At 39.3% G+C, this 20,754-nt stretch overlaps 1 protein-coding gene across 1 annotated transcript; it reads right to left on the reverse strand.

The window, feature by feature from the left end:
- Window positions 1-426: 426 nt before the first annotated feature.
- On the reverse strand, window positions 427-20,409 carry LOC146306851 (sodium- and chloride-dependent GABA transporter 2-like). Its single transcript, XM_084711500.1, has 16 exons — window positions 20,174-20,409; window positions 19,685-19,888; window positions 19,193-19,327; window positions 17,224-17,364; window positions 16,945-17,053; window positions 15,959-16,012; window positions 15,117-15,246; window positions 14,234-14,368; window positions 10,735-10,838; window positions 10,480-10,604; window positions 8,629-8,741; window positions 8,409-8,546; window positions 6,392-6,494; window positions 2,915-3,015; window positions 1,287-1,433; window positions 427-1,180 (listed from the first exon to the last, which is right to left on the reverse strand). Exons 2-16 carry the CDS (start codon window positions 19,875-19,877, stop codon window positions 1,013-1,015), a joined length of 1,896 nt encoding a protein of 631 aa, XP_084567626.1. The 5' UTR covers window positions 19,878-19,888; window positions 20,174-20,409; the 3' UTR covers window positions 427-1,012.
- Between the last annotated feature and the right edge of the window lie 345 nt (window positions 20,410-20,754).

Genomic DNA, 20,754 nt, shown 5'->3' on the forward strand with positions numbered 1-20,754 from the left:
ATGTTTCAAGTGTATTTTTCAGTGTTGAGCGCAACAAGCCATCTCTGAGGCCGATATCTCCAAAACTCTGCAACCAAAACAACAACAAAAAAAAAATCTGCACAAAAAAATCGAGATGGATAAACAACACTTCAGACCAGGGGGAGGAAAATATGAACTTTTGATTTTGGGGTGACTTGTCCCTTTAAGATGAACAAGTTTATATATGCCATCCTTCTACAATCAGCAGAAGAGGATTAACAGAAAGCCTGAATGTATTTTACCAACTTTCTTGGCGAGGAGGAGGTATGCTAACAAAGTTTTGTTTTGACAACTTGTAAATTAATGTTAAGTTGTTAGTAACATCAGCTGTGAAGTCTGTGTTGATCTGGTCTGTTTGACTGATAACTAGTTGTTGCACATTTCCGATCGGGCATTAGATTAGTTAGATTAGTTAGCACATATTAGCTCAGATGGCTACCGTAATTATTTAATATTTTACCTGAATGTCGCCGTCATCCTGTTCAGAAAATCTGGCAGGTCAATGAAGTGTTGCTTAAAAGTCTACATGAAAAAAAAGGAACTAATAGTCAAGTATTTGTACTGGAAGCCCATTGCTGCTTCATTTTAATTGGCTTTTTGTACCTCATAATTATATTTTTAATGCTATATTTTGTGGTTATAACCGTGGAAACTACCTCCAAAATCAACAAAATTTGAAAGTTCCCTCTATTAGCTTTAAACTGCTTTCTGTGAGTGTAATTCTACTGTAAATCTGTGGAGTACATCCTTAAGGCAATTACAGTATATACGATTACAGGTGAATAAAAAATGTATGTGACTGTGACATTTACATTATTATTAAAAAAATAAGGTAAAGACTAATATAACGACAACAAAAAACAACAGGATTTCCCTGAATGCTTGTTAAATGTTTAAGAATTTCTTTAAAAAAATGTGTTTTTGTCGTCACAGACTTGTAAGTCAGCGAGACCATCGTTTGCTGCAGGTCTGTAACTTTCATCAGCGACCATCAAACCCCGCTGCGTCCCTCCATCATCATCTTCTCGTTCGTGTCGGCCAAGTTCCTGTTCAGCCGCCTCTCTCCCCCGAAGACGACGCGTTTACACAGAGTGAGAATCGGCTTGTGCGGCTGAGCCTGACGCAGGTCCTTGGACGATTTCGTCACGTCGTTCACGTTCTGATTGTCAGGAGAGAAACGCAAAGGGAACGTGATGTTGTGAGGCGTACGAGGCGACTGCTGGGAAGAAAGTTTGAAAATGATAAAATCCAGTGATTGAACTCACCCGACACAGCGAGATCAGAAGGAATACTGGGATGCAAATCAGTGGAATCAGGAAAAGTATACAGCCCAGTACTCTGGTGCCGATGCCGGGTGTGAAGTCATACACCCTGAGGTAAGGTTTCTGTGTGCCTCTGAACATCAGCGTGAACTGGAGGACAGGAAACGGTCAAATTAGACGGTTCAACTCTAAAACAAGTGTAGAGGTGTGAAGTGAAAACTGTGAAGAAAATCAAATAATCTGCGCAAACAAACAAACACTGAACTGTTACAGAGGTGGAGCTTCTGCTACACTCTTACAAATAGAGGTGCTAACTAGAACCACTGACGGTTCTTTGGCCTGTCCCCGTTTTGGTTCCTAGTTGAAACTTTTATAAAGGTTTCACTTGGACCCATTTCAGATAAGGCAACTTAACGATTATACCTAGAACCTTGCATGAAAGGTTTCACACAGAACCCCTATGAGAGGTTCTACGTGGAACCCTTATATGGTATAATAGTTCCACACAGAACCCTCTCTGAATCTTTTTTATTACAAGGGTTCTATCCAGAACCCACCAGAACCTTTTTACGTTCCGAGGGAAGTATATCTAGAATACATTCAAGGGGTCCTAGAGAGAACCTTTTTATATTCCAAAGGTTTTATCTAGAACACACCCGGGAGGTTCTAGCAAGAACCTTTTTATATTCCAAGGTACTGATCTAGAACACACTGAGAGGGTTCCACAGAAGGCTAAAACCTACCCAAGGGGTTCCATGGAAGACCGTTTTATATTCCAAGGGTTTTATCTAGAACACACTCAGGAGGTTCTACTGAGAACTTTCTTACATTAAGAGGGTTTTATCTAGAACACATCCAGGAGAATCTAGCAAGAACCTTTTTATATTCCAAGGGACTGATCTAGAACACACTCAGGAGGTTCTACTGAGAACTTTCTTACATTCAAAGGGTTTTATCTAGAACACACCCAGGAGGTTGTAGCAAGAACCTTTTTATATTCCAAGGGACTGATCTAGAACACACTGAGAGGGTTCCACAGACAGCCCTTCTAGGTTCCAAGTTTTTATCTAAAACCTACCCAGGGGGTTCCACGGAAGACCAGTTTATATTCCAAGGGTTTTATCTAGAACACACTCAGGAAGTTCTACCAAGAACCCTTTCATATTATAGCAGAAATGACCACTGAAGAACGCGCCCCTTAAGGATTTCAACAATCTCTGAAAAACACTGTCTTCCAGAAAGTGTTCTTAAAGGGACCATTAAGTCTTACAAAGAACTTTTGTTCAAAAAGGGTTCTTCAGAAACAAATGGTTCTGAGTAGAACCTCAGCCATTCAGATTGAAACCTTTTGGAACCCTTATTTCTAAGAGTGTAATGAATCATCTCTCTTCGTTGTTTGTCTCCAGGCACATCTTTTCTCATATTATTATATAACTTATATATTGTGGTGTTCAGTATCAGTGTTTTTTTTTTTTCCAGTGATTTCTGCAGCTTAAACGTACAAAAACACCAGTATGCTCCTTTAACTGACTGACTGACATTGAACTAACTGACTACAAATAGAAACATGAGAGGAAACAGACATTAAAGCAGATGAATGAAGAGATGTGGCGCAGGTGTGACAATCTTACTCCACAGAAGAGCGGCACGATGAACAACCAGCAGTACTTCAGCACGGGGTTTGGTTTATATCCGATCATGTCCTCGATGTTGTTTAGGAAACGGTCCGCACCTGCAAAGACACAGAAAGGGAGGCACTGGTCAATAAAAGAGAGCAAAATGTTCTGTTTTTTAACAGGAAACACCCTCAAACATCATTTTTCAACGTAGAAACGTCGCTCAAACATCAAAGCGTTCCGCTCAACTAGGACATACGTCATTCAGACTTTTGAAAACTTTCAATCTTTCCGAAATATTCCAAATTTTTGGGATGTTCACTGTGTTTATTCTTTTCTTGAATCTTGGAACTTTGTGGATCTAATTTAAAAGTTTTGTAAAACGACCAATCTTAATTGCAGCTATGGATCCAGACATACATATTAGTAACACAATCTAATATTCCATTTTGGTTTTTATTCTTGTTGCCACAAGAAGACACAATGGAGAATAAATGAACAATTAGTAAGGATGGAGGGGAGGATGCGCGTATCGAGGGAAATCCAACTCCGGTTTAATCTCAATAAAAATCAGGTGGTTCAAAAGAGGAGGAAAGGTGATGTGAGGAGGAGTGAGATTGAGATGGGAAAGCTGCTCAACTCGAGCTGCCAAAGAGAGGAGAGGCGTTAAAAACAGACGGAAGCTGATATGAGATTGGTCAAGTCCACGACCTGGCTGATGGAACAACATCCACAGATTCATTTTTTTGCAAATGCACAATAACGGAACAAGTTCTCGAGCCTATTTAGGAAAGCAGACGCATAAATGATCCAGTAATCAAGCCTGAAACTAAACTACATTTAATATACGTGGAGGAGGAAAGAGAGTGGCCCCATTTAAATTTGGGTGAGGTTGTTTCGCCACACGTAACACGGACTCGCTCTGAGGAGGCAGAGACGCCGAACAAATTAGGAAACTTCTGTAATACAACCCCTGGACCCTAATTCCAAAGAACAAGTACTGTTTGAAACTGGAAATGTACTTTCCAGAGTCTCAGAAGTTGAATATACCATACAGTGTAGTTTATTGTCAGGTTGTTTATGACAGCATTTCTGAGGAATATGATCCCGCGAGTCAGTTTAATGAAAGCAAACAGCTTGTTTTGAGAAAGGTATATGAAACAGACACTTAGCGAGATGAGATGTAAAAGACTAATATGAGAACAGAGGAACTCTCCACCCACATGTTGCAATTTAGCCAGTAATACCGCTGCTAATGAAGGTGTGGGAAGCGGCGAGAGCTCAGAATATGTATCTAAAATGATGGCAGGAGAGGACTGGGGTATGAAAACGACTAGGCAGAGAGAGAAAATAGCAGCAAGGAACCGTGGCAGGAATTCAACATCCAGAAAAGAATAAGGGCAGGTGAGAGAAAATGCATGTGGGAACATTAAGGCTTCACATTTCCCCTGCTTGTGTGTAAATGAGGCAGAAAAGGCTTGTTTCACATTTCTGGCTTTATAGCAAAAGGTGTTGCTTCTGGTTTAGGATAAACTCCACAAACACTCAGCAGAGACATTCTTTAACTGAGTTGTTAAATGAAATAAGGTCAAAGTAGACTGAAGTTTTGCTAGCACTGCTAGTCTACTTTTCTCCTCTTTTTAAACGCCTGTATGGTGCAGAAAGAACATATTGCACAGCAGGTGATTTATTTAAATGATGTAAGTGCCGAGAACCGTATAAGTCTGTTCAGAAAAATGGGCACATAAATAAAAGAAGAGATGAAAATGAGACAAATGTCTCTTATAATGTGGATTAAAATGGGAGAAAACACTTTGATGTTGGTTTGTTTGTGAAAAAATCAAACGCACCCCTCCAGGAACTGGAGGTAAAGATGGATAAGATTCCAGTTACAGAACAACCAATGGAAGTGTATATGTTTGACATGTATATGACGTCACTCATTTTGCAAGAAAAGTTAGCTACAGCCAGCGTTCGGCAGTAATATATTACTTAGTAATATAATGTAAGGGATTACAATTTCCAAAAGAGCAATAATATTAGACTGCCATTAGCTAATGTTGGCGAACACTGCTGTTAGCTGCTATAAGCTAACACTTAGCTGCTGCACACGCATGATTAGCAGTAGTTACGAGCTACACTTTGATGGCAAGGTAGTAGGTGGAGGTAAAATGAAGAAACGGAAAACAAATGCTTCAAAAACGCTGGCTTCAAATGGGAAATGTTACAAAGAGGAGCGCAGATCAGGAGGGAAATGTTTCAAGCAGCCGTGCTGAAAATGAAGTGGACGACAGTGAACCAAACACGACCGCTAGTAAGTGTCCACGGCACCTGCTCGCACCAAACGGTGTAAAACTGAAGCGCTCAATGCTGTCTGAGGTGGTAGACGCTGTTAAAAGTTTGAGATACACTGTTGTAAAAGACAGCACTCTATTATCTTTTCAGTCAAATGTGGCTCAGGATAAAAATAAAATGAGTGCGGATCTCAGAGTTTTTTTTTTTTATCAGAGGCTGGTTTCTTACAGATAAGATGATACAGATACATTAAGTTGATTACAGTGATGAAACAAACGCTGCTGTCTCAAGAAATATAACGAGGTTCCTTTTGGTAGCTGCTGTGAATGTAGGACATGACTACTGTGTACATAACAGCTGGTTCACCACTGCATGGGAAAACAGTCCATCAGTTTAAAGAAAGTTTCTCAACTGAAAACCGCAGGAATTTAGGGATTTTACCATCATCAATCCATACTGACGTTAAAAGATTCAGAAAATTCCAGCAAAATCAACAACATCCAGGAATTCTGCCAACTTCTCTGAGGCCCGAGCTCATCTGAGATGGACTGACACAAAGTGGAAAAATGTGTTGTGGCCCGATGAGTCCACATTTCAGGTTGTTTTCAGAAATCATGGACGTTGTGTCCTCCGAGGAAAAGGACCATCCAGATTATTACAAGCGTGGCATCATGGGTAACTCACAAGGCACCATTAATGCTAAAGGCACAAACAGGTTTCGGAGCGACATATGCTGACATCCATCTGTCTTTTTCGGAGATGTCCCTGCTTATTTCAGCAAGACAATGTCAAGACACATTCTGCATGTGTTAAAACAGTGTGGCGTCATAGTAAAAGAGCAAGAATGGGAAATAAATTCACGTCCATGACTTCAACAATTATAGTTCTCAGTTCCCACGTGCTGAAAAGGTGATGAAGCACAGTGTTCATCAGTTTGAACATTAAATATCTTGTCATTGTTCTGTTTTCAAACTGAAAAGGATTTGCAAATCGTTGCATTCTGTTTTTATTCACATCCCGACATTTTTGGAATTGGGGTCGTAGAAGAAACACTTTTTCAGAAACATTTAATAAATTATTTTAAGTTAGTAAATCACTATTGTGTTGAGAAATACTGCAGCAGCACTTCACTGTTGCGTGCAGTGCATACGCATGATAAAAAGCATCATAGTGCAGTGATAACAGCTGATGACTTACCATACACCCAGGCAATGACAACGGCCTCAAAACCGGCAATGATGAAGAAAATGGCGTCACTGGGACCGTATATGTCCACGATATTAAAGAGGATTATCCCACCCTGAAACATGAGCAGAAAAAACATGAAGAAAAAAGTCATGGCAGGCAGGAAGAGATTATCTGTCAGAAGGAAGGTCAAGCTGTGTTTTTCTACTTGTCTTTCCAGACAATATCCTTCCATACACAGCAATATCCTGTGACCCAGTGCCCCCTTGGCAGAGCATAACATTCCCATATTTTGTATATATTGTTAAATTAAATCCTTAAATTACTGTGGTATAGAACTGTATTAATCTGGGCACATAGCACATATAAAAACACCAAGGCTATGGCTTGTTTGAGCATTTTATACTAATACTCATTTAGTATGAAAATATTTAAATGTATACAGTAAATAAAGAATATCAGGTGATGGTCACGTTACTGCAAAAAGAGACAAAATTTAATGGAATTGGTTTGTTATTTACCAATACTAAGAGTTAACAGCCATACTAGCAGCTCTGCTGTGTGCATGCTAACAAGTTGTCAGGCACAATGCTAACATTCTGATTAGCAGGTAGATGATTACCACATTCATCATCTTCGTTTAGAGTGCTAGCATGTTCACATTAGCTAATTAGTGCTAAACACAAAGTATATCTGATGATTTAAAGATTACAATATGTTAAAAAAGATCTACTGAATATAGTAAGGTGATGCTCACACTTTGAGCTAAATGCTAATGTCGCCATGCTGACAAGCTGTCAGTTAAAATGCTAACATGCTGATGTTTAGCAGGTAAATGTTGGTTTAGTGTGCTAGCATTGCAACACTTGCTAATTAGCACGTAAAGTAGGTTTATATCTACTTTTTCAAAGATTAAAAATGTCTGCAGAACATCAGGTGATGCTCACTGCAAACTATCATTGTTTTCAACTGACGAACTTGTCATTTCCATGTGCAGTTATCTTGTGCCCATCTGTGTGCCCTTGGGCCTGTTGGTCAAAAATCTGGACTTAACTCAATGGTGCCGTATTTTCCTGTTATTTTAAACATGCATTATTCAAATATAGTTGCTGTATAGTTGACACACAGTGGCTCTTATCAGTGTCTTTGCTCATATGGGTTGTTGATGGGACAGAAGATTGGGAGATGGTAGAGGACACACCAACCAAGAACAACACCTGTCCCTCAGCAAAGACGACTGCTGCTATAAACTTTGCTAATACCACCAGGTTGTAACATCTGTAATCTCCTGTCACATGATTCGGAGACCAACGCCAGCTGTCCATATGCATTCCCCGTTACTGTCGAAGTCACAGCTGCGCTGCGTTTCTTTGCATATAGGTCATTCCAGCATCCCCTGAGTTCACACACAAGCTGATCCGTTTCCTCAGCAGAAGACCATTTGCTGCTCCAACTTGCCAGACGTGCCTCACTTTGCAGCCAGATTAGACACGTTTTACTATCAAAACTGGAGTTGGACACACCCAAAATGAACCTGCACTGTGGACTACCATGTAAACATTCACTAATTAGCACTAAACACAAAGTATATCTGCTTAATTAAAGATTAAAATACACTGAAGGTAATGGAGTTAATTTGTTTAAAAACACAAAGAATTTGCAACCATGCTAGGATGCTAACACTCACTACTTAGCACTAAGTATAGCTGCCAGTTTATGAGCAGTCATGAGCCAATGTATTAATATTATTTCTCTGATTTTGTATTAATTTGACCAATTGTATGTAACTTTAATGTTAAATGTTTGTGAGCAGAAAAAGAGAACTACATCTTAATCTTGTTATACATCCAGTGATAAATAAATCTGCCTTCAAGTTTGCTGTGATCAGTGCTAAATGAAAAGCTAATGGATTTAAAGTTATTACAGTTACTCCTGTGAGGATCGTCTGAACTAAATGTCATTTCAATTAATCAGTTTATTCTCTTTCCTCACAGCATTTTCCATCAAACATACTCTTTCTGCTGCATACCTCACTGACGAAGGGCAGCCCCAGCAGAAAGAAGACAACAACAAGGACCAGGACCAGTATTTCTCTGGCGGACGGCCGTCTCAGGTAGCGTGGGAACATGTCTGTGATGGCTGTGGCCAAGCTGTCCATGCGCACAAACTGTGAGGAGGACACATTTGAAACAGATTAGTTTATGTGTAAACTTACAATATGACGCCGCGGCACTGATGCATCACAATACCTGAGTGTCCAGACTGAGGACGAAGATCATGAGGAAGAACAGAACGGCCCAGAAGCCTGAGCCAGGCAGCAACGCCAGAGCCTGTGGGAGGACTACAAAGACCAGACTAGGACCTGGAGGGAGCACATGAACGCATCGTTCAACACATGATGGTGTCTGGCGATCTTCAATACCATGAATTTAAAGTCTTTTAACACAGCAGCCACAAAACCTTCAGGCCTGTGACTCCTAAACATGTCATCTGAACCTCAGCGGTCACACTCTTAGAAATAAAGGTTCCAGCAAGGTTCGTCCTGAAGGGCTGAGGTTCTACTCACAACAATTTTCATGTGAAGGACTCTTTTCTGAGGAAAGGGTTTACAAGAATTGTTGAGATCGTTGAAGAACTCTTTCTTCAAGGTACCATAATAAAAAAAAGGGTTCTCTGTAAAATCCCTTGGAAAGTTTCTAGGTAAAACCCTTGGAATATAAAAGGCTATTCAGTAGAACCCCCAGGTGGATTCAAAAGGGTTCTCAGCGGAGCCCCCTGGCTGTGTTCTACTTACAACCCTTGGAATATAAAAAGGTTCACAATAGAACCGCTGGGTGATTTCCTGATAAAACCCTTGGAATATCAATGGGCTCTCGCTAGAACCCCTGGGTTGGTTCTAGATAAAACCCTTGGATTATAAAAGAGTTCTCAGTAGAACCCCCTGCATTGTTTCTAGATAAACCCCTGAGAATATAAAAAGGTTCTTGCTAAAATGCCTGGAAGGGTTCTAGATAAAAACTTGTAATATAAAAAAATACTTTGTAGAATTCAAAAGAGTTCTTGGTAGAACTCCCAGACAGGGTTCTGGGTGAAACCATTACACCATAGAAGGGTTCTCTCCGTAGAACCTCTCACAGGGGGTTCTGGGTGAAACCTTTCAAATATGGTTCTAGGTATTACCCTTCTGAAAGAGCTCCAAGTGTACTCTTTACAAAAGACTCTATTTGGGGACCTAAAAGGGTTCTCCTACAGGGAGTAACCGAAGAACCCTCTATGGTTCTAGTTAGCACCTTTATTTCTAAGAGTGTATAACCTCAACGAGGACATGTTCAGACAGAAATTGTTTTGTTTTTTTTTCGTTTTACTTCTACAATATTTTCATTTGAATGTTTGTAGTAACCTGAAGAGTTGAATCCAGCATTTCCTACCAAAAAAGAAAATTAATATAGAACGAGGAAAAAGTGAACATTTGTGGAAGAGAACCACTTTTTTCTTGTGAGCCACTGACAGGTCCTGATCTCCGGGTTGGGAACCACTGATTTAACACAGCTATTTAGTTTTTAATAACTATTTAATAGCTTTGTTTGCACAGTGCAAAGAGATGCAGTGTTTTCAAAAACAGGATTATAAAGGACAAAACAAAGTAAAGCAGAAAAACAACAACAACACAGAATATTAAAAACAGGCCACAGGCTGCAAAAAAGAAACTTTCCAGGATATGTGGACAGAAGATGCCATCTTGTGGACATTGTTGGTTGTTGTCACCAATGCCAGACTGAAAGCCAGAATACATTAGAGCTGCAATGATTGGTTGATTAAATGATCTTTAGAAAATGAAATTAAACTGTCACCCATTCTAAAGGGCATTTTTCACAATTCTTTGTCGTTTTGTTTACAAGGCAGTTAATTCATTGATTAAAAAAAGGTGGCATATTAAACAAAAATGAAAATAATTGTTACCTGCAGCTCATCAAGGCATAACAAATAAACTCAGCAGCTGTTTTGAGATATTTCAATGCCAATTTTTTTGTTAAATTAAGTTGATGGTGAAAGCCGTCAAATAAAGAACGTAGGTGACGAAAAGGGAGGAATCAACTCACCCGCACTAGCAACTTCATCCATTGGCACATTCATAACATGAGCCAGAAATCCCAGCAAGGAGAACACAACAAAACCACAGAAGATACTGGTGGCGCCGTTCAGACAACACAGTGCCATGCAATCCCTGTGACACACCAACAAAAACAACAACAACAACAACAAAACAGAGCCTGTACTGTCAAAGAGCTCATGCATGTAAAAGTGTTATGATGTACTCTACTGAGAGCGACGTGTTTGTGTGAAAGGACGCCGACCTGTAGCAGTTGTTGTTGTATTTGTTGTAGCTCCCCAGAGCGGTCAGCACTCCTTGACACAAAGCGTAGGAGTAGATCACCTCAGTCGCTGCATCAAGCCATATCTGGAGTGGACACAAGATTGACTCCTGAAACACTGGTAACACTGTGAAGACAGTCATTAGTAAATGGAAAATGACAGTGAAGTAAGCTTCAGTTACGAGTTATTTCACTGTTAAATGCACAACATGTAAAGTCTGCCACTGGGGGTCTCTCACAATAAAACAATAACAAAAGACGGAGTTTGATGACGCTTCACATAAATATTACCTCGTGTATAAACATGATTTCTGCCTGAGTCACATCAGATAGATTTTCAGCAACTATGGTGTTTTTTTCTTAAAGTTTTAATCATGCTATAGCTGGCAGGAAACGCACCGTTACCTTGAATAATTTATGTATTTCTCTGCATTAAACATTGTTGGAAACATTCACGATAATGTAAGAACATAACTCAACAAAATACAGAACATATGTTTTTAAACATATTCTGTTCAATGCAGAAATGTTATATGCTTTAACAAATAATAAAATGATAATTATTTATATTTACTAATTAGCAGAAATGCTTTAACTCATATTTTTATCACTTATTTGTGTAAAATAAATCATAAATAAATTATATCATAGCTGATACGAGATCACAATCATGATTACATTGTGATAAAATAATAAACTTAAAAGTTTTTTAATAACTTTACTGTTGCACACATTCAAACATTTTATATTCTATGCTCTGTTAATGATTAACAATGATTTGTAAGAAATTATTATATGTAGAGTGATGGATCAGATATCTGTAGCCCTTTGTAAACGGTTAATTATAAGTTTGTAAACTATCCATAAACATTTTTTCAGATAGTTAATATAAAGTTGCAACTGATGCCTATAATGCATCAGGTTACGTTGGGTTATGTTACATGAACTTATGTAATTTATTTATTTATTTTGACCCAAAGCGTGATCTTTTCCGAAACCTCCCCAAGTGTTTTTGTCTTTTGTCGAAAGTCTATCCAGACGTTGTGTATTCATGTTTATCATTGTCAACTTACTTATGTTATTTTTACAAACCGCACCAAGCACACGTCTATAAACATTATATTGATGGCCATTATAAAGTTGTAACTGATGTTTATAACACTTTATAAATGGTTAATAAATACTGTGTAGTGCATCTATGAACATTATTTGGATGCCACTACAAAGCTGCAACTGATGTCGAGGAAACTTTTGTATAATTGTTTAATAAATGTTTTTTAAAGCATATATAAACATTTATTTAATGTTTAACAGTAATATTATTATAACTATGGTTTAATTAACTATTAATTTATCATTTATAACAATGGATATTATGATTATAAATGTTAAGAAACGTTTAAGAGGCACCTCGTAAGTTCAAATTGTTTTCCGTCAATTTCTTTCCTTACAGAGGAAAACAGCACAACTTCTGTCAAATCAAAACATTTAACCAGAATGTACAATAACAAGCAGCTTCGCTTCATGCCAGACTCGATACAGACACAGTCTCTGCGAGTGTGTTTTAAAATGTGCAGTTTATAGGGGTACAGAATGTCCTGTTTTCTCTGTGTGTGTCAGTGCCTGCACAACTACATGAGCGAGTGTGAACCACATGTGTATTTGTAATTGTGTCCATTCAGGTTTGTGTGAGTAGGCGGGTTTGTTTACAGGAATGTGTGTCTGGAGGCCCTTGTTCTGGTAGCATCTGGTTAACATTAGCAGCACCACAGTGTTGTGAGCGTAGCGCCGTATAAGATAATGCTGGCACGGCTCCAAAGCAATATACAAGCCCCTGTTCTGGCCCCCGCGGTGGACCCGGACTCATTCCAAGCACCGAGTCAGACATGGAGGCTTAAGTCTGTCGCAAAGGATCTTCACATTTTTGACTGGACTGAGAGGAACGTGTTGTGTCCGTAGAAACTTTTATTTTGAGGTCCTCTCAGCTGCTCTGCGCACAGATTCACACAAGCACACTGACACACTGACAAAGAAAGACACGCTCATACATTAAACAGACCCCAGATGCAGACCAGAACTCATCTATGGTTTCCTCTGTGTTTCAGGGAAAAAAATAAAAGACTCTTGCATGCTAAAGCAAGACTCATTAGAAACAGATCTGTGCTCAGATCGTTGTAGGAGCATCTGGCATTGCATAACTCTGCTCTCTGATCCATAACTGCTTTCACCTGCTTTCGACATCACTCCAAATAATATTCTCACAGTTTTTCCCATTGCTGTCTTTCACGATTACGTACTATGATTCTCACAAGGCTGAGAACTGTTCAGCGCCAGATGAGTCACGGCTTTCTTTTCCAGCAAAAGCAAAACGTGAGATGATCGGATTCTTGACTTGAGACTCGACTCGGACTTGAGATCCGGGACCCGCCACGTCATTAAACCTTTAGCTGTAAGAACTTCACACAGGGCCCGAACAAAGCAGTCGCTAAATGCAACATCAGTGGTATCAAAAGGATGCTGAATCGACCACATCAAACTTCATCAGGCACCTTTAAAGGCAACAAGTTAGTGTGAAAGTTGACAGATGGTTAGCGAACATCTCTAGCTCTCGATTACTGTTTGCTAGATTCCTATTCGCTGAATATTTTGAAAAGATGAGTGAGTGTTGCTTGTTACACTTAATCATGTAGACCCTCTCAGATATTTTTTTATGGACTTTCCTGTGATTGGTGTTGAATAAAACATCTAGTCTTACTGGGGTTGATGCTGCACAAAAGCCCATAAGCCCACAGAAGAAGAGGACAAAGATAAACCCTGAAGGCTTAACCCTCCGGTGATCACATTTAAACCCGGAAGCCGAGGGTCGTGCTGTGAACTTTCAACAGGAGCGCAGAGAGAGAGGAGAAGCAGGGGGAGGGGAAGAGGAGGGGGTCTGATGATCAAGAAAGACCCCTTTTCAGTGGTCGCTGTTGCCGGCAGAAACAGATGCCGACATTGTGCAACAGCATGCCAATCCAGAATTCACCCTCTGTTCAATTTCCTTTTCAGTTTAGACATTACATCATTATGAAGAGTGAAAAAACAGAACTGCTGCAAGAATATAATGCAGTGCACTCTTTTTAAATGAAAATAAAAATCAATAAATGCAATAACGGTTATGTTACTGACTTCAGTTTCAGATGAAAACCAATTATATTGACTTTTTGAGGTAAATCTACCCCCAAAATGTGACAGAAGTTCCCCCATTTGGAGCCCTGTTTTCACTCCCGAGTGATGATGCACTCAAGGGAGAAGCTCTCTTTGACAAACTCCTCGCTGAAAAAGGGATCTCGGTTTTCGCTTTTCTTGTTAAGACGCCGTCTTGGGACTGGAAACGAGATTCAAGGCAAAGAGAAAAGAGAGGAGGGAGAACATCAGGACATTGTATTCATCCTGTAAGAAGACAGGGGACTCTAACAGAGAGACTTCAGCGAGTTCTTACGTCTGATTCAGCGAGCCTTCTGAACTCAGGCATGAGGTAATATTTCAGTCCCTCCGATGCTCCTGGCAGTGACACCCCACGGATGAAGAGGATGAACAACAGCAAGTAGGGGAATGTAGCGGTGAAGTACACCACCTATAAACATAAAGATACAGGTAGGTTATGATTCCGTATGTACACACAAATACTCAATCTTTACGCTAAACCCAGTGGAAACAAGCAAAAAAAAAAACAAAACTGATGTCTTATATCAGGGATCATGTACAGGAAACCAGTACATTCAATACTCTGCACTGGTGTCTATATGAAAAAACTTTCCTGACATAACTTCCATTATGATTTGTCGCTATATAAAGAAAATGGCTTGAATTGACTTGTTGCTATTGGCAACGCCTTTTGTCTACTGCTGTGCATGACAGAGCTGCGTCATAAGTCATAAGCTTACCTTCAATACAAATAAGTGAAAGAGACTTATGACAGCAAATCAGGCATCAGACCTGCTCGGTGCTTTGAGTGAAGGAGAGTCTGGTGGTCATTTTCGTTTTGGACGGAGCAAATATTCATTTATATACTACACTGTAGACTATGTAGATTAGTATCACTTGAATGTTATAACTCAGTTCAATTCAAAGAGCTTTACTGGCATGAACAAAATAAGTCATTGCCAAAGCAGATCAATTCATAACATATTCATTACATATTACAAATTCATACAAACAGAATTTTATAAAATATACGATCCAGGACTTTTTTTTTTTCTTTCCCTTCTTGTCAATTATCTTTGGAGCCCTTAGATTTGTTTTGTGACCCCTCAGGCGCTCCTGACTCCAGCAACCTAGTGTGAGGAGTGAGTACTGTATATGTACGCTGAAGGAATACTCACTTTTCCCATGGATTTGACTCCCATAAAGATGCAGCAGTAACAAATGATCCAGACGAGCAGGAGACACAGAGCCAGATCCCAGTGCGGCTTAGTCAGGGACATGTCATCTGACATTCTTAACACGCGGTTACTGCGGGGAACATATCAGACATGCAAACATATATATACACACACACAACTGCATGCTCTGCAAATAACATGCAGAATAATGTCTTTACACAGGTTCCATGCATACAAACACACTGTTCCAATGTGTCAAGACTTAACATCATGAGAAAAACGCACTGAAAATCATGTTTCGTTTTAGCGTGTTCATGACAGTTGCAAATAAATCCAAATGCATCAAAAAGGGCCAAACATCTGTATCATAAATACAGATGGTTAAGTCTGTCTTAAGTTTCTTTTGGACCGCTTCATTTTATATTACAAAAGCTGCAGGGAAAAGGGCACATACTGTTCTCATTATAGAGCGTAGGTGTATGAAGCCGAGCAATTTCCCAATATACGTGCTCACACCAGATCAGGAGATTGTCATGTGAAGAGCAGCAGCCAAAAAAAGGGAGGCAAACTACTTTTAATCAAAGTTGGAAGTTGAATAAACTAGTGTAAGTGTTCTCTGAGGAATGTAACTCCTTTTTCCCTGTGCGCTTGAGTAGCCTGGGTTGACCTTTCACTGGTTCACCGTTAAACATCATGTTTACGCAGCGCCCCCAGGGAAAAGACGGCCTCCACATATCTGAGATGCATTAAGAGTTACTGCTGCACGATGGAAGGCGGGTGATGTTTCCGTCAAAGCTTTTTATCATGTTTTAAAAAGATAAGTGTGTGTGTGTGTTTCTCACGTCCAGAACTGCTCTTCCGCCGTCTTGTTCTCCCAGAAAGAGGATGTTAGGTCCCTGGAAATATTAAAAAAATGCAGTCAAGTCAATTTAGATTTTGTAAACAGCATCACACAGATAACTAATCAATAATGTTTAAAAGGACAAAAGGGATGTTACTATCACCGGTTTTAATTACAATTATTCAAATACACTTTTTCTGGAATTTTGAGGGCGATGGTGACAAAAACAAACCTTCCTGTACTGCATTTTTTGTTACTTAAAGAGAAATAAGTTGGTGAAAAAACCAACTAAGGGTATTTTCCCACAGACTATTTACACCCACGTGATGAAAAAACCCATCCTCTAAGTCATTATAATGAGAAAGCTTCTCCAAATAATGAGTTATTATATCAAAATAATGAGTTAGTATGCTGGAGGCTATCTTTGGGGTGACTGAGAGATACCCTGGGTATGCTGCTTTTTTCTTAAGCAGATGCTATATGCTTCTAAACAAAATAATGAGTTAGTATCTTTAAGTGATGAGAAACTTTCTCAAAACAGTGACTTAAAAAAACAAGAAATATTAAGATACGAAACTACACTTTGAGACACCAAGTCATTATTTCGGGAAATGTTTTCATTGAAATGACTTACAGGATCTCTTTTCTTTTTACTGGCAGATATATTTCCATAATTTTACACTCCACTATTAAACTATGGTCTGATAAATCTTAGATTTATTGATTGTACTGTTCACCTCCAAACTGTCCAAAGGCAGCAGTTAATTGTGTGTGTTTTTTTTTTTACAGTAACAGATGTAAGAACCTTCGACTCTGTAAGAAATATGAGCTTTCATTAAGGCAGCTTTGGGACACACCCAAGCCTTTATTTGTTCAATTTCTTTTCATGTATCACAACAATATGATCGATTCCCACAATCCATGAAGTATGTGTCAGAAAATCACCTGTTCTGATAGATCACCTGGTACAGCTTGATAATAACTTACAGGTCGCTGTAGTAGTCAGGTGTGGTGATGTTGTTCAGGAACGACCAGTCGGAGTCCCCTTCGGACAAACGGGGGTTGGCATAGTTGTTCGCAATAGTCTGACATGACACTAAGAGGTTGAGGCAAGAGAGAAGAAGGGGAGTTGGTTGTAAACTTGTTAAAATGTGTGGGAGAATTCCTCTTGTGCTCCTTCTGAAGTTAATAATAAAGCAATAATTACACTGGCAAAGACATACAGACAAACAAGCCAGTGTTGATTTGCCACAGAATAGGCCTCACCGGTGTTCCAGACGTTGTCACATGTGGACCAGGGCAGCGGGCTCATGAAGGAGTTAATTAGGTAGATGATAGTCCAGGCCAGAATCACAACGTGGTAGACGTTCATATAGATCACAATCATTTGGGATGCAATCCCCACCCCTGCAGGACACGGTGATTTTTGACACAGTTAGTCAAAGTTTCTGGCTGCTGTCTTCTTCTGCATTGTGCAACAATTACAAGCTCATCAGTTCCCAGTCTCCAAAACTGAGTTGTGCGTACATATGTGCCTAATATTCTACTGCTGTTCCACTTTGGAAGCATTTGATATTAATCAAGCACCAAAATCAATAAAATGTTCTGCTTCTTCAAGTATTTATTTTAAAATATTTCCTGTACTTTTTCTAGAGCTTGTTTGAAATCAAATGGACGGGTTGCACAGCAGATGTTTGGACTTACTAACAGTAACGACAGCTCAGTTCAATCAAGTGTCTCAGTAACGGGAGACCTCCTGTTGTGCTGCTGGTTCACTGTCACTAAGTGCAATACAGCAATCACTGATACACCTGTGAGTTTCCTGCTATGACATGTCAAAATGTCTGCTGTGCAACTAGTCCATTAATGGGAACGAATCCACGAGGCGGCTGTTGCTGAGGGTTGACTGCTCCTGAATGTATGTGAAGAAGTGCTGCATCAAATTTAAAAATTAGCTTGTAAACTTTCCCCAGAAAATATATCTACAAGTGTAGAATATTTAAAAAGTTTAATGTAATATTTTTGTTTTAAGAAATCTGGATTTAAATATCAAAAAGTAATATCATTAATGTATACAGCAAATGCATTGTTATGTATTTTCTGGTAACAATAAAGAAAGCACAATGAAAAACATGCATTTTTTGCATTTCAACTGACTGACCATACCTAAGCCCCGCCCTTTTTTGCCCTGTGCTCCAATAACAGTTGAGTAAGCTTTATACCTGACACATCTGCAAACTTTCTCCTTTCTGGAGATATGCTATGTGCTAGGCTAGTCTGTGTTGAAAAGAAAAACAAATTTTCAAGATGATTAAAACATGCTGCTGGAGGATCTTAAGTTAGCTATGTTAGCAAAATGCTATCTAATTAGCTAGCAAATGACTGATGTAGATTAGCTACCTAGGTAGTGAGTGATGTGGTAACAGTAGCTATCAGACAGAAGCTAGCTAACGACTGAGATGGATTAGCTAGATAGGACCTGGTCGTGACACATGTGACACAGATACAGGAAACTAATCTGAAGTGCACCATCTCTGAGCTAACCGAGTCTGTTAAACCCAACGTCAGAAGTGAACTTAAACCAACAGTCATTAAAGTAAATATTGGACTCAGTTTTTCACAGACCAAAACAGTAGCTAGCTAGCGAATAATTGATGTAGATCATAGACGTAGAACCTAAACTGAATATTATGCTCAGCCTAGAAGGTCATTATGACTCCTTCAGTTATGAAATTTTGATTGATGGAGGTTTTAAAACTTTCCTAGAGTTGAAAAAAATTGGTATAAAAATCTGTGACAGCATCAAAATATAAAGTCTTTGAGCTAATCAGGAACTTGTAAGCAGGGCTGCCAGGAGAAAACATTATTGTGTATATCCAAGAGGCTAAATATCACAAAAGTAAACCTAGAAACTAGAAAAGTTTGTGTCCAGTTCTAAATAGTATCTCTATGATGTGCATTAGCTGGCAAGTTAGCTAGCATGTAACTAACATTAGCTAACTTAAGATGTAACTGTTTGTTGCTTACATTTCCCCCAGCAAAATCTTTTAACCATTTCCAAACTTTGGTTTTCCTTTCAACATAAATGAGCCTCACACATAAAATCTGTAAGTACATGAAACAGGTAAGAAGACAGGTTCCAAAAAAGGGGCGGGGCTTAGGAAGGGTCAGCAGATGTTCCAAAAAAAGGGGCGGGACTTAGGAAGGGTCAGTCTTGTCTGAGGCTTGTTTTTACCCTCGAACATGGGGCATAACTTTCTCCAGGCAGTCACCCCGCCCTCGCTGGTGTACTGTCCCACCGCAGTCTCCAGGAAGAACAGAGGGAAACCACAGAAGAGGAGGAACACAAAGTAAGGGATGAAGAAAACAGCTGCAAATAAAGATATCAATGAAGAACGGTAACGTTTAAATACTCCACATATTTAAGGTTCTCAGTTGATTGTGTGAGTAGCTAATTGTTTGTAATGAGTGAAAATATTGAGAGATTACACAAGAACCCTGCTTAATGAGCCATAATTAGTGACAGAAGAACCAATGCAAAATAGTACAGAAGATCTATATTATGAAATGTTTTCTGATTATAATGACAATAATGGGAACCCCTCTTGAGCACATATTTTCAGCTCATCTGCAATGCTTTTATTCAACCTCAGCAGGCATTTATTCTATATTACAACCAGTAAATATTCTCCATATATCCACACACATACACATATTTATCTCCCACCTCCTCCATTCTTGTAGCACAAAAATGGGAAACGCCAAAAATTTGAAAGGTCGATGATTTTCCCAGCCATGGCGAACATGAACTCCGCTTTGTTGGCCCATTTCCCTCTCGGGTGACGAACCCCATGCTCAGGAATGCCTTTATCTGGTTCGGGGTCTCTAACTGGAGCCCCACTGGCCGTTTCTGCAGACATGGTCTCTCAGTCTGTTGTATGCACACATAATGAGCACAAGTGAAATGCAAATCCTGTCGCCTGTCCTTCATGTAGAATCCTTTGCAGTTTGACTGATAGAACTGGTATTTATTCTAAGAGCTCACACTGCAGCATATTAGATCAATGTGAAACGCAATCAAACGCCCAAATGCCACTAACTGCAAATTATAATTAACGACTAACTTGTGCTGAATATTGCAAAAACTAGTCTAACAAATAAACATGCGCATAATGGGAGAAAGAGGGAGACAGAGATTTGCATGCACGCAACTCACCCGTGAACTTGAAGGGGACTCCAACAATAAAAATCATTGACTGACGCTACAAAGTTTGACGAAATCCTTTATCCTGAGGAGGGGTGTGTCCTGAAGGGAATCTCACGCACAAAGGCTGTCCCCATGGACATTGGTGGGAGGAAAAACTCGGATATTGAAAACAGACTAATGCACAAATGAGAATTATGTCTGTAATATTCAGACAAAAATTAAAAACTGAAGTAAAGCATGCAGTATCCGAATCCCCATGACCCGAAAAACCTGTTTGAGTTGCAAGATGAAACGTGTTTTAACACCACTTAGTCTCTCTATTTCCCATGATGGAAGGTCACATCCGTTACAATCCTGAGAAACTTTCTGAAAATAGTGACTTCATATCTCAAAATGATGAGAAACTTAATCAAAGTCATTTAGAAAGTTGACTCAGCATCTCAAAATAATTATCTGAAAATGATCAGTAAGTATCTCCAAATAATGGGTTAGTATCTCAATAAAGAAGTTATGTCAAAAAGTCTTATCCCAAAATAATGACTCAGTCTAAATAATGAGAACCGTTTTCAAAATATTAATATCTTTGAAGA

The sequence above is a fragment of the Lutjanus erythropterus genome, chromosome 22, assembly GCF_056507025.1.
Source record: "Lutjanus erythropterus isolate fLutEry1 chromosome 22, fLutEry1.hap2, whole genome shotgun sequence".
Taxonomy (NCBI): domain Eukaryota; kingdom Metazoa; phylum Chordata; class Actinopteri; order Lutjaniformes; family Lutjanidae; genus Lutjanus; species Lutjanus erythropterus.

Bases quoted from the DNA above. Each gene is read 5' to 3' on its own strand.
- LOC146306851 (XM_084711500.1), bottom strand. From the start codon at position 19,877: ATGTCTGCAGAAACGGCCAGTGGGGCTCCAGTTAGAGACCCCGAACCA. The intron at 17,365-19,192 runs GTAAAAACAAGC...CGTGTCCTGCAG, and splicing joins GTTATGCCCCATGTTCGAGG to GGGTGGGGATTGCATCCCAA. The intron at 10,839-14,233 runs GTAAGAACTCGC...TGTCCACTCCAG, and splicing joins GAAGGCTCGCTGAATCAGAC to ATATGGCTTGATGCAGCGAC.